At 42.5% G+C, this 15,041-nt stretch overlaps 1 protein-coding gene across 12 annotated transcripts in view; it reads right to left on the reverse strand.

The window, feature by feature from the left end:
• Positions 1–15,041, reverse strand: part of ARK2N (arkadia (RNF111) N-terminal like PKA signaling regulator 2N) — a 107,401-nt gene that overhangs the window by 7,008 nt on the left and 85,352 nt on the right. For all 12 annotated transcript variants that reach the window (XM_070050264.1, XM_070050262.1, XM_070050258.1 and 9 more), the window contains one exon: positions 5,559–5,685. In XM_070050264.1, coding sequence (XP_069906365.1) covers positions 5,559–5,685 — 127 coding nt within the window. The remainder of the gene's footprint in view (positions 1–5,558; positions 5,686–15,041) is intronic.

Genomic DNA, 15,041 nt, shown 5'->3' on the forward strand with positions numbered 1-15,041 from the left:
GAAGAGTGGCTCCCAAAGAAGAGAATCACTATATGCTGAGCAGCCACCACAGAAGGCACTACTCCACCTTGCACAGGAGCACAAATAGGTGTCTGCAAAGCAAGTTCAGGGTAATCATTGCTACACAACAATCACAGTCACTACAAAATGGAATAAACTGCCTTTTAAACACTGAAGCAGGGGCCAGCGCTGTGGCGCAGCGGGTTAACGCCCTGGCCTGAAGTGCCAGCATCCCATATGGCGCTGGTTCTAGTCCTGGCTGCTTCTCTACTGATCCCACTCTCTGCTATGGCCTGAGAAAGCAGTGGAAGATGGCCCAAGTCCTTGGGCCCCTGCACCCACGTGGGAGAGCCAGAAGAAGCTCCTGGCTCCTGGTTTCGGATCGGCGCAGCTCTGGCCACTGTGGCCAACTAAGGAGTGAACCATCGGATGGAGGACCTCTCTCCCACTCTCTCTGCCACTCCTCTGTGTAACTCTGACTTTCAAATAAATAAATTAATTAAAAAAGAAAGAAATGCATTTTCAAAAAAAGAAAAAGAAAGAAACAAAAACAGGGGCCAGTGCTGTGGTATAGCAGGTAAAGCCGCCACCTGCAGCACCAGCATCCCATATGGGCGCCAGTTCAAGTCCCGGCTGCTCCACTTCTGATTCAGCTCTCTGCTATAGCCAGGAAAAGGGGTAGAAGATGGCTCAAGTGCTTGGACCCCTGCCCCCACATGAGAGACATGGAAGAAGCTCCTGGCTCCTGGCTTCAGATCGGTGCAGCTCCGGCCACTGCAACCAACTAGGTACTGAACCAGCAGATGGAGACCCCCTCCCTCCCTCCCTCCCTCCCTCTCTCTCTCTCTCTTTCTCTCTCTCTCTACCTTTCTGCCTCTCCTTCTCTGTGTAACTCTTTCAAATAAGTAAAATAAATCTTTAAAAAAACAAAAATCAGAGCAGGTGCTGATGGCCAGTGTTTGATATAGTTAGCTTACCATTCTAAGAAACAAATCAAATATTGATCATTTTTGTTCTCATTTACAGAGTCAGAAGGTCACCTCTTAGATACTATTCCTACTTATTTTCCTAAACTGAAAATGAACCAAATCTTTGGGATTTTAGGGAAATGACTGTTTGCCTCCCTATTTTTTCAGGGATAATGCTAGCAACTGGTTCCATGAAGCAATCAGTTTTAAATGCAAAAGCTTCCTGCACCAATTTTTTTGCTGCCAGATGAATCAACATTAACACCCATGGCCCAGGACTAATAAGCTAAAATGAGGTAAGGGTCTTATTATTCCTAAAAGCCTCAGTTCTGTGACGGAACTATCTGGGCTTTACACACTCACCTTCCTGGGGAAGTCGCCGGTAAGGCGGGTAGAAGAGAAGGGAAAGGGATCTGGGACAGAGAAAAGCATGGCATGAGGGTCACAGCTGTAGCCAAAACTTCTGGCAAAATTAAGTGGGTACAGAAGAACTACAGAGGCTGGCAAAGTCTGCATTTCACTAGCAATGAAGACCAGGTAAAACTAGACGGTCCAAAAATTGACATCTGGAAATGGTAGCATTAGGCAGTGTGAGGAGTTCATCACAGCAATATAAGGCAGCCATAGACATGTGTTCAGCCGTTAGTGTAGAGAGCGTGCTTCCCAGTCTAAGACCAGAGGAAACCCAGAAGCTAAGAAAGCACATTAAAAGAAGAAAAGATAGTAACAAGCAAGCAAAGAAAAACAACTGTTTTCAAACAGGAGGAGAAAGTCTCTTCCCCTACCTGCTTCCCAGCTTTTAAACACCAATGTTTGCAAGACTATCTGGCTACTTCTACAGACACCTCTGGGGGGAAAACTCAGAAAGAGCACAGTCAGTGAAACTCTACACAGTCCTAGACCCAAAGTTCAATTGAAGAGATACAGCTAAAAACACTCCAACAGATCTGCAAGCTCCACATCCCATTTTACAATGAAAAGATCTAACCAAGATTTCTACTTTTCTATAAGCTTGTTGAGGTAACCTTGTGTTAACCATGAAGTTTCAAAACTGATTAGTCACCTATAAGAAGTGATTTCTCCAGGATTCAAACCAATGGAACAAAGTAAAATACAGCTTTTACACTTCAAAGCCTTTAAGGAAAAGTTCTCAAAAGGAATGTTATAGTCTGTTATTTAAAATACAGCCTAAGTCAAACCTTTTTTTGTTTTGTTTTGTTTTAATTTGAGAGGCAGAGTTATAGAGAGAGGGAGAGACAGATAGGTCCTCCACCCACTGGCCTACTCCCCAAATGGGAGTAAGGGCCAGAGCTGAGCTGTATAAAGCCAGAAGCCAGGAGCCTCCTCCTCCAGGCCTCCCATGTGGGCACAGGGGCCCAAGCACCCAGGCCATCCTCCACTGCTCTCCCAGGCCACAGCAGAGACCTGGATTGGAAGAGCAGCAGTCAGGAATGAACCAGTGCCCATATGGGATGCCAAGGCTGCAGGCAGAGGCCCAGCCCAGCATGCCACAACACTAGCCACGGAGCAAAACAAAAGTTCATAAGGTAAATGGCAATCTGGATAAATGGCCTAACCAGTTCAAAGGGTGTACTAAAGATTCTGTGTGTTGGCAGACAGGAGCTGAATTTAAATTTCCCAAGTTTTCATAGAAATATAATGATAATTTTAACTGCATGTATCAAAACACTGATAAACAAGGAAGCTACAAATTTCAAGATGGAAAAAAAGCTGGTCAAAGAGGTTAAAAAGAAGAGTGGCTCATGTTGTAACACTTCTACATAAGGAAGCAATAAGCAAACGAGACACAATATAAGTTAACTGGACAACTGATCTGTCTTAGCATAGTGAAGATTAGATAAACAACACTGGTTACTACCTTCTCTTTCCTATTTGAGCAGGAACAGGTGAGTACAAAGAATCAAAATTTGAAATGTAACCCAAAAAGCAGCTGATGAATGGATAACCTGCTCCTGGCACCAGTGAAAATACTTAACCTGCATCAATCTGTCTATATGAGAGGTATTTTAATAGCAGGGAGCCTGAAAAAAATACAATATTCTAGAAAGATCCTGAAACAGAGTTTAAAATAATATCTTCAATTTTGTAAGGAATGATTCTGAAATAAACTAATGCAAACACATGCTTAAGTGAAGGAAGAAATCCGTAGCTCTATCTTCCTCATCTGATGGAGAGGTCAGCTTGACGAGAATAAATGAAAAAATGGAAAAGAATTAAACAAAGGAGATAAAAGAAAGATCAAAGAATGAAAATTCTTTCCCATCAAAATAGTGGGAAAGAGGAAGCACCTATGCAGGCATACTCAGGACTTACACATAGAGCAGGATGAAGTGCTAGGGCAAGGCTAGCAGCAATAAACACCAGACTGACCACTCTGGCAGAGATGGTATGCTAAACTGTAAGTTAATTCTACATCCTTAAAGTTCCCACTATTTTTTTTTAAATGCTCTCAAAGGATAGTCAGATCATATTTACGTGCACCTGAATTCACCCTCACACTACACTCCTACGTCTGCCTTTTATAGAAGCAACACAAGAAATGCTAGTGACTATTTTACCCAGCTAACTGATGAGTAAAAGCAAGGTACTATGTCACATACTTAGTTATCGGAAAACACAAGAAATGCTAGTAACTTTTATTACCCAGCTAACCAATGAGTAAGAAAGAACAAGGTACTGTGTCACATACTTAGCTATCAGAAAAGTCACAATTTAACCCTTACACCACAAGAGAAAAGTTGTTTGTTAAACAGAACACACACATTCGGGGGTGGGGGGAGCATTTGGTCTAGTGATTAAGATGCCCACATCTCAAGACCCGAAAGAAGCTCCTGGCTTCGGATCAGTGCAGCTCCGGCTGTTGCAGCCAATTGAGAAGTGAACAGCAGATGGAAGACCTCTCTCTCTCCTTCTGTAACTCTTTCAAATAAATAAATAAATCTTTAAAAAAATAAATAAATAAATAAAAGATGCCCACATCTCCTATCAGAGTACCTGAGTTCAATACCAGACTCCAGCTTCTAACTCCAGTTTCCTGCTAATGCAGACTCTGGAGCATCAAGTGATGGTTCAAGTTGTTGTGTCCCTGCCACCCTAGTTGGAGACCTGGACTGAGTTTCCAGCTCCTGGTCAGCCCCAATCTCAGCCCTTGTAGGCACATGGGGAGTGAACCAGCAGATGGAAGCACATGCATGTGGGGTCACAGTCTCTTACCTTGCACTCTACATAAAAACAGCCCAGCAGACTGTTAGCCATAGTTTGCTGAACTTTACCTTAAAAATGCTAAACTTCTTTTTTTTTTTTATTTTTTTTTTATTTTTTGATAGGCAGAGTGGACAGTGAGAGAGAGAGACAGAGAGAGAAAGGTCTTCCTTTGCCGTTGGTTCACCCTCCAATGGCCGCCGCTGCAGCCGGCGCACCGCGCTGATCTGATGGCAGGAGCCAGGATCCAGGTGCTTTTCCTGGTCTCCCATGGGGTGCAGGGCCCAAGCACCTGGGCCATCCTCCACTGCACTCCCTGGCCATAGCAGAGAGCTGGCCTGGAAGAGGGGCAACCGGGACAGAATCCGGCGCCCTGACCGGGACTAGAACCCGGTGTGCCGGCGCCGCAAGGTGGAGGATTAGCCTATTGAGCCACGGCGCCGGCCAAAAATGCTAAACTTCATAATTATTTTCATAATACTATACACTAATTTGATGTGACTTTATCTTAAGAAACAGGATTTCCTTAGTATAAGAACACTAGAAATATATGACGTAAGAACAGATCAAAATAACTTATGAGTTTGCTTTTAATGAAAGACAAGAAGAGGTATTCTTGGAAACCAGGCAAAGAGGTATGATGACAGGTGCACATTCCCTGGTTGTGTGCTCCCAATATACTTCAAGGTAAGTGAAAGGCAGCAAAGTAGGAATGTGAGGTAAGAAAGAACAATGGCACTTTTTTTTTTTTTTTTTTTTTTTGGGACAGGCAGAGTTAGACAGTGAGAGAGAAAGAGACAGAGAGAGAGAGAGAGGCAGAGAGACAGGTCTTCCTTTTTCTGTTGGTTCAACCCCCAAGTGGCCGTTACGGCTGGCGTGCTGCACCGAACCGAAGCCAGGAGCCAGGTGCTTCTCCTGGTCTCCTATGCGGGTGCAGGGCCCAAGGACCTGGGCCATCCTCCACTGCACTCCCAGGCCACAGCAGAGAGCTGGACTGGAAGAAGAGCAACCGGGACAGAATCCGGCACCCCGACAGGGACTAGAACCCGAGGTGCCAGCGCCGCAGGCGGAGGACTAGCCTAGTGAGCCGCGGCGCCAGCCAACACTTTCATCCTAAGAGAAAAATACATCCACTCTAGTTCAAGCACAGGTAGAGTTGAGATGACCTTGCTATGAGACTATCCCACACGTTCTGAGGTTTCTATCATGTCTGAACAAAAAATGTTTCTGAAGCCAAAGAAAGTCAAGAGGTAGCTCCCACCATTCATGTCAGCCACTTGAGGAGGCTACCAATTTTCTTAGCCTTGTTTTCTGGATAAAAGGAAATTCACTATTTAAAATACCAGAATACTCCAGTTAGTATCCTACCTTGCATGCTCCTGGACTCCCACAATTTCTACTTCACTATCTGAAGAGGCAATATTAATTTCTTCATTAAGTGGTGCATTGCCCGCAGATGGTTTATCACTTGTCAAGAATCCTGGATCCAAGTGACCTGAGAGAGAAGGGAAGAAAAGAAAAAAAAAAAAAAAAGTACTATAGTTTGACTTCTCACAAATAACAGAAACAATTCATTGACAGATTTTACTTCCAGGCTGAATCATAGAATTAGAATAGCCCATATGAGATACTCATCAAGTAAGATGAGGCAGAACTTTTGCTTTTCTTTCATCTGAAATAGTTTTAAAAATTAACAGGATACACACTCATGGCATGTATTCAGATATTATGGCAGCACACATGTGAACTCAAAATCTCGTGTTCTCTACTCCTATTTCTTAAGGGGAAAAAAAAGTTGATGCTTCAGTAAATATCTAATAGTATAAACTATAATAAATACTTTTACTCTGAAATTTTTTTTTTTTAAATTTAGCTCCAGTCGGCTTTTAAATGATCTGTATAACCACCAAGATAGAAAGCAATGAGGTGAAGCCAGCACTATGGCACAGCAGGTAAAGCTGCTGACTGCAGTGCCGGCATCTCATATGGACACTGGTTCAAGTCCCAGCTGCTCCACTTCCAATCAAGCTCTCTGTTATGGCCTGGGAAAGCAGAAGATGGCCCAAGTCCTTGGGCCCCTTCACCCATGTGGGAGACCTGGAAGAAGCTCCTGGCTTCGGATCAGCTCAGCTCTGGCCGTTTTGGCCCTTTGGGGAGTGAACCAGCGGATGGATATCCCCTCTGTCTCTTATCTCTCTGTAATTCTGCCTTTCAAATAAATAAATACATACATAAATAAAAATCTCTTTTTTAAGAAAAGTTAAATTTATTTTAAAAAATCAGCTTGCTGTAGATTCGCTGAATTTCAAATCTCGCCTGTGGTTGCCGTGGCAGGGCCAGACCCAGTGATTTTGTGGGCCTTCTATAGCCCGCAGGCCATATGTTCCCCACCTCTGTTTAAAGGAAGGCAGAACTGACAAGTCTGATCCGAAACTACACCTAGAAGGGAAGGCTAGAAGATCACAACCTTGGCTCCGAGCAACCGGAACGTGGCCTGCGCACTGCCCAGAGCTCTTACTAGACAGAAGCAGACCACTGCTCTGGAAAAGCACAACAGTTTGTGGCAACGGGGTTTTCAGAAAGCACACATGTTAGCACACATGTTATATGCTGCAGTCAAACACATCCTCCAACATCACAGAAAACAAGCTTCTCAGAACTCTCTCAACAAAGGCTAACAGCACAGACCCAAAGTACACAGGTGAAAACTCTTCTAACAGTTAAAAATTCAGTTTACGTGTTCTTATTTGAAAGGATGAATTTTGGAACACTTAGGAGTTAACACGGAATAAACAGCTGCAATGGGTATAAATTTTCATTTATTCTTTAAAGTGTATTGAATATACCGCCATCTGATACAAAAGTATTTCTTCAATTTTAAAAAAAATCTCTCTTGCAAGACACCTCAGATAAGCTAAACCAATATAATGAAAATTAAATTTCACACACACAACTCTCCCTGATCCATGCTTCTTTCACTCCAATGCTTCAAGGTCAGAGAAATCCTACCTCACACTTCAGTCAAGTTTTACAGGAAACATTAAATATAGTCTCAAAGCAAGCTATCATTGTTATACCCTTTAACACTATAAACTCATTGCTGAGAATTTTATCTAAGGGAAAAGACCTAAAAGAGGCAAAATACTATGACATTCAAAGGTATTTACTGTAGTCCTATGGAGAAACATGGGAAATTGCAAACATGAGCATAACAAAGTATCACACGTAACAGTGAAAATACCAGCACATACATGTTGGGTAAGCTGTGAAAAGTACGCAAATCTGAATATGAGTCATGTGTCTTTTTCATAACTCTCTATCATTTTTACCTTTCTCCTTCAATTGAAAATGATGCACATGAGAAAACAAAATTAAAAGGCTTAAAATGGTTTCTAGATACAACTAGCAATTGAGATTATATTGCAGTCTGCCTGGGTCTGTAATCCAGTGGGCACCAGACAAAGCCCCGCCTTGTTAAATCTTGGGCAGTTTCTTCAACAAAACTTGGTTAAGTCTGCATCTGGTAAACCTAGATTCTTGCTCTGCCCCTCAATACCTTGTTATGGTTAAATCCAATTAGGTCTATTATCATATATATTATCCCAATTGTACCGCTAAGGAGGAATACAAATTCTTCAAATCTTCAATTTGTCCATATTCAGTAACTCAAGCAGTCCTGTTTACTTCATCTGTTACTTCCTGCAATAAATACTTCTTTATAATATGCTATGTATTATGCTACGTGCTAGGAACACAATGGGGAACAAGGCAACCAGTCTCTATCTTCACACGCCATATATTCAGGCTAATATAAAAAGCAGCACATTGCACAATGACCAGAAAAGCACTGATAGGGAAGTTTAAGGGTACTTCAGGCCAGTGCCACGGCTCACTAGGCTAATCCTCCACCTGTGGCGCCATTACCCCAGGTTCTAGTCCCGGTTGGGGTGCCGGTTTCTGTCCCAGTTGCTCCTCTTCCAGGCCAGCTCTCTGCTGTGGCCCGGGAAGGCAGTGGAGGATGGCCCAAGTGCTTGGGCCCTGCACCCGCATGGGAGACCAGGAGGAAGTGCCTGGCTCCTGGCTTCGGATCCGTGCAGCACGCCAGCCGTAGTGGCCATCTGGGGGGTGAAGACCTTTCTCACTGTCTAACTGAAAAAGGGGGAGGGGGGGCACTTCAAACAGTTCATGGAAAACAGAATTGAAAGGTAAATTTATTTTGGAGAAAATGTTTTTGAAATTCATAGTTTTTCCAGAACACACATTTTTCCATGGACTTTTTGAAGAACCCTTCCAAAGACCAGCCTGGAAAAAGGAAAGGTACAATCCCCAGACTTGAGGGTGATTAAGGAAGCTGAGTTCCCAGGAAAGAGTGGGCACAGGTGAGCAGAAATAGCATAAGGAACATCTTGTTGCCTCTTGGTCAGAGTTGGGATAGTAAAAAAAGAGTACTGAGAACCAAGGCTGGCAGAATCAGCAGAGGTCAGATCATGGGAAAGAGTCTAGGCTTGACCTTGAAAAGCGGGAAGCCACCAAAGATTTCTGCACAGCAGTGAGTGACATGACCTAGTTTTGCACTGTTAAGAATTTCCTGGAGCCGATGCTGTGGCACAGTGGGCTAAGCTTCCGCCTGCAGTGACAGCATCCCATATGAGCGCTGGTTCAAGTCCCGGCTGCTCCTCTTCTGACCCAGCTCTGCTAGGGCCTGGGAGAGCACTGGAAGTACATGGGTCCCTCTGCCCATGCGGGAGAACCCGGAAGAAGCTCCTGGCTCAGCTCAGGCCTTTGTAGCCATATGGGGAGTGAGCCAGCAGATGGAGGATCTCTCTCTGTAACGCTTTCAAAATAAGTAACTAAAGCTTAAAACAAAAATTTCTTTTGGAGCACAGAAAAGAAACCAATAGCAGCACAGGAAACTGGAAGCAAGGACTGGTTAGACTGCTGCAGTTTCTTGGTGAGAAATGACTAGCTAAATCAAGAAAGGAACAAAATGGAAAATACTCTGTGTGGGTACGGAAGGTTGGTTAACAGGGTGGGGGGAACCAGGCAAAAGAAGGAACATAGGAAGTCAAGAACGAGGCTTAGGTTTCTGAGGGGCAACTGGACAGAGTCACAGAGCTGCTCAAGGTGCTAATGAAAGCTGAGTGTGGCTGATCTGGATATGGCAACAATGTGCCCTTGAGCTGTCCCATGGTCTATAGTCCGTGGCACTGTTCTAAATCTTACATCGGGGCTCAAAAGAGGAAATAAGGACTTGGTAACTCCTCTGCAACAGGCGGGAAAATAAAGGTCATGGAGAGGGAAGGGGGCCCAGAGGAGAACCCCGAGGAACACCAGTAATGAAGATATGGGCAGGGAAAGGGAAGCCCTCAAAGGAAAGCCAGAGGTAGAAAGAAAACCCAAGGACATGAAATCATGGACACCAAAGAGGATTTCTAGGGAAGAGGTATCTAACAGTGCCCAACTGAGGGCTCAGATAAGACAGTGAAGTGGTGTCCACTAGAATCTAGCATAAGATGACCATGGATAAGCTTGGCAAAGGGAGCATCAGAGTAGCGATAGGCTGAAGCCAGTGTAGCCAGGCAAGCAGAAGGATAATGGGAGGGAAGGAGCAACAGGCAAATTTTAAGCTTAGCTATGGAGGAAAAGGATATATACTGCTATTAAGCAAAGAATATGGATTTGAGAGAAAGGGGTATGTGTGCATGTTCAGGGGGCAGCGCTGTGGTGTAGCACATTAAGCCACCACCTGTAGCACCAGCATCCCATACGTGTACCAATTCAAGTACTGGCTGCTCCACTTCAGATCCAGCTCCCTGCTTATGCACCTGCGAAAGCATCCTTTGGCCCCTGCCAAAGCATCCTTTGGGTCCCTGCACCCACATGGGAGACCAGGATGAAGTTCCTGGCTCCTGGCTTTGGCCTTGCCCAGCCCTGGTCACTGTGGCCAGTAAGTAAGTAAATAAATAAAGAAAGAAATCTATCTTTTTAGAAAATTTAATCAGTACCAGGGTCAACAGGGACATAAGGAAGTGATTGGGTGCTAAATACAAACTTCCTGGCTACTGTTAAGAACCTCTAGAGTAATGGTGTGCAGCTTTTGCCACATTTCTTGTCAGAGCCATCAGATAAAACTGGCCACACAGTAACAAGGCAGCTGGGACCCACAGCAGTCCATGGGCTGCCATGCTGCATAGGACCCACCAGTGGCATTCAGGAAATGCCTCTGTCCCTCCTGCTTCCATGCCAGGACAATTAGCCCTTTACTCTCATGTTGCCATCTTCAGCCTACCAGCATTCCTTTGGGAGCTCCTGTGCACAGCCTGACATTCTCTGGCCTTGGAGCCTGCTCTGCTCCACTCCAACCCCTCCATGACCTCAGGAATTCAACCGCAGAACACCCTAGAGCCTACACAAGAGTCAAAGATGCCACCAGGTTCTTCAAATACTGTCAGTGGTAATAACCTTTTCCAGTTCTAAGAACAAGCACTGCAGAGAAAAATTAAATATCTCAATTACCATATATTAAGCTGAAAATAAAGCAGGGCACTATATTTAGCTATTGCGACAGCTGGCTGTCTCTGTGTGTGTAGGTCTTCGCCTGTGCAGATCTTTGGAAAGATACCTTCTTTCATTTGGAGAAAATTCTAAATTTTGCCCTCCCACTACAGACCTTTTCAACACATTAATAAATCTGAATCAGTTATCAACGTAGCCACATACAGAAAGTAGTAACTGAATTATCATGGCAAACAAATTTTTTTTGGACTTTAAATGAAATAATGTAGCTACTTTTTAAACTGTAAATCAGGGGAAGGATGCCTGAGCCTTTTTGCAGCACACTGAAGGAGAGTATTACATACTGGATGACCGTGGCATGCTAGGTGTAAAAAAAGGACTAAGATCTGAACTCTCTACACACTTGGTTTTAAAAACAAACACATTATTACTTTGTTTAGCTCTTTAAAATTGTCTATAACATTCTTACTAGGAGATCAGAAATCTCAACTCTTACAGCAGGTAAATAAGATGTGGATGACCAAACATCATCTCCTTTCACAAGATTGACAGTCTTAAAAGTGCCAATAATAGAAGCATGGCCCCTTGGGTCGGACTATAAAAAGCCTTACACAAGGAACAGGAAACCCAAGATTTGTCTGTCTGCAGTGCTACCATGCTTGTATTACAACAACAAATCAAGATTTCCCTCCCTATTTTAAAATCTAGGGAAAATGCTCAGAGCCTACCTTCTTGAAAAGAAGGCTGATGGGGAAAAAATCAGATACGTATAGAATTTATCATTTCTCAGGAAAACAAATCTAAACTCTGTTAATCACAATCACAAGCTTCCCACACAAGAATTCTACTTCTTGTAGTCCCGATTACATTTGTAATTTTACAGTGAGAAATTACTACCAGTTAACAACAATTAAACCACCTTCAAATATTTCCTAAACAAGGTACATACAAGAAGTGTGCGGGAGGGGGTTATTATTAAAAAGAGATTTGAAGATCCCATTTCAGATCTACTTACAGAATCTTCAGGAAGAATCCTTGGACCCTGAATTTTTATAAGCGCCTGGATAGTTTTCTATATTCAAAGTTTAAGAAATGCTGTAGCAGGTGCTACTAGTATGATTTTAGTTTTGTAGATACAGAAAACTGAGGCTTTCCATAATTTACCTGAGGTCATAGTTTACTATGGCTACTCATTCAAAACCACCCTACAAATGTTCAATTCTAGCATGAAGAAAAAGGAAATACAGGTCAAGAGTTGAAACAGAAAACAGAAGTCTTGTTGACCGGTAGTTTCCTAGATTTCAACATAGTCTGTTAACCTGCTTGTGACTCAACTCTTTCGCCTAGGGTAAAACTAAAACAAATTAGGGACTACTATTTTGGATACAAGGACATTGTCTAATTCCTTGGAAAAGAGGCAAGCTCCTCCACCTCCACTGGTTATGTAGATGATAGGGAGGCTGTGGATCCAGATGCTGACAGTGATTAAAGTGAACTCCCTAACAGTCTGTTTAGGGACTGGGCTCTTGCTCTGCTGCAAAGAGAGCGATCCAGATTAACTGTCAGAACATGTATCTTATTTTAAACCACATGAATGATCATCTGACTGATACCATTAAGTCAAGGTCTTTATAATAAAAACTGGCAATCAAAATCAAGCATTTTGTTGTGATACTGCAAGTACATTCAGATTCACAAGATGCGTTCCCACTATGATAATTGTATCAAGACTGGAGTACATTAAGTTTTACTATCCTGTGTTGTCAGAGTTAGACAAAAATTATTCTGAAACAGCCAATCAATGGAAGAATGCAGAAAGGTCCTGGGAGCTGACTACACCCTCCTATATACGGACTTTACACAGAATTTATGGCCCAATATGCACACCATCTCTGTATATTATACAGAGGAATTGTACACACATATACCAAGAAACATGTACAAAAATGTTAATAATAACTTATTTAAAGCATCACCTTAAACATCCAGAAAATGAGCAAATGAATGCTAAGTAACAGTGCAAAATGAATGATCTAGGACCATACTTAACGTTCACAAAATGTTGAACTAAAAAAAGATCCAAAAATGATTACCTTCAATGTCATACCAATCAGTTTTAAAGCATACCTTTTTACAGATACATAACAAATGTAATAAAACTATATAAAGAAATACATAGGAATACCAAACATTAAATACCAAATTTAGGGTGGAGGGCGGAAAGGAAGGGTAACAAAGCTGAAAACACTGGTGTTTCTCATCTCCTACACTTTTGAAGGTTTTATTTCCTAAGAATGATGGCAGGTGTCTATGTTTGATATTTTAACTAATTGAGTGACAATTATAGTTGGTCCTCCATATTCATGGATCTACATCAGAGGACCCAAATGATCATGAATCGGAAATAATCTGGAAAAAAATTAGATCTCCACTTTAAACATGGATAAAAACATGGACAGCAATAACTTATTTGCATATTATTTACACTGTATTGGGTTTTATAAATAATCTACAGATAACTTAAAGTACGTAAGAGGACTGCATTTCAAGGAACCTGGGCATGCACAAAGTTTGGTATCCATGGTGTGGTAATGGAGTGATCCTGGGAAGTGAGGGATAACTATACTTAAATCTGAAAATGCAATGTTATCCACTGTGCTGGTTAACTTTAAGACCTCAAACGTTGCACCATTAGACTGACTCATATGAAACTGTCTGCTGTATGTCAAAAAGACAAATACTAACAATTCAATATGGTTCAGGCTATTAACAAGAATTCTCCATATGAAGAATAAGGCACTGGTAATCATTCCTTTTTCCCAAAATAATGTACCATCAAGAGCTCTATATTTAATGATAAGATTAAGGGAAGAGAGCCGGCGCCGTGGCTCAATAGGCTAATCCTCCACCTTGCGGCGCCGGCACACCGGGTTCTAGTCCCGGTCGGGGCGCCGGATTCTGTCCCGGTTGCCCCTCTTCCAGGCCAGCTCTCTGCTATGGCCAGGGAGTGCAGTGGAGGATGGCCCAGGTGCTTGGGCCCTGCACCCCATGGGAGACCAGGAAAAAGCACCTGGATCCTGGCTCCTGCCATCGGATCAGCGCGCTGCGCCGGCTGCAGCGGCGGCCATTGGAGGGTGAACCAACGGCAAGGGAAGACCTGTCTCTCTCTCTCTCACTGTCCACTCTGCCTATCAAAAAATAAAAAAAATAAAAAAAATAAAAGATTAAGGGAAGAGAAATTATAATTGACAACGGACAAAGGAACAGATAAACCATCACATATACAGAACAAACTGCATAACTTAGAAACACATATTGTACAAAATGTGGTCAAACACTACTCTGCTATCATTATTTATTTCTTTCAAAACACTTATGATAGTATTAATAAATCCTTAAAAGTTCCTTGTTGGGCAAAGCAAGGATTTACATATAAAAACTGAAGTACAGAGGGGAAACAACTGATCCAAGGTCAAACAGGCAGTTAGCAATCAAAACACAGCCAAAACCAAAGTCAGGTCTTGTTCTAAAACTAGCCACCATAAATGTAGTAGAAGGTCAACAAATAAGTTACTTTTGTTTAGTTCTAATCAAAGTTTCTAAAAGGAAGAATTCAGGACAGTAACTAGTGGAGCTCTGCCTCAATATAAAAAGTTCTAAATTAGAATATTTTGTAATATAAAACTCATTATCCATAAAAATATTTTGGATAGTGACTCAATTGCTAGATTTTCATAAAATCAAAGCATGTCTAATTTAACTAGAAAATTATAACTTCTTACTTTCATCAAAGTAAGAAAATATATACTACATAACAGCCTCTCTCTCAATCCACTCCCTTTCTTCTCATAAATGTAAACATCAGTACTTTTCTTAATATTTAAACTAGAAAGAATGGGGCAGGCATTTGGCCTAGCAGTTAAGATGTCTGCACCCCAGCTTCCAGCTAATGCAGAGCCTGGGAGGCAGCAGGGAGGCTCAACTGACTAGCTTCCTGCCACCCACATGGGAGACCTGAACAATCCATAACTTCTGACTCCAGCCCAGACCTAGTCCCAGCCATTGTAGGCATTTGAGGAGTGAACAGCAGATGGGGGTACTTTATTTATTTTTCTGCTTCTCAAATAAAAATTTAAAAGTAAACAAAGTAGAAAGAATGCTGAGTTTTGTGGAAGATACTGAAGGAGACCTTGGGGCACTGTGAAAGGTTTTCAAAAATAATAGTGCCGGCATCCCATATGGGTGCCGGTTCAAGTCTTGGCTGCTCCACTTCATACCCAGTTCTCTGCTATGGCCTGGGAAAGCAGTGGAAGGTGGTTTGAGTCCTTGGGCCCC

Source organism: Oryctolagus cuniculus, chromosome 10 (genome assembly GCF_964237555.1).
Source record: "Oryctolagus cuniculus chromosome 10, mOryCun1.1, whole genome shotgun sequence".
Lineage (NCBI taxonomy): Eukaryota > Metazoa > Chordata > Mammalia > Lagomorpha > Leporidae > Oryctolagus > Oryctolagus cuniculus.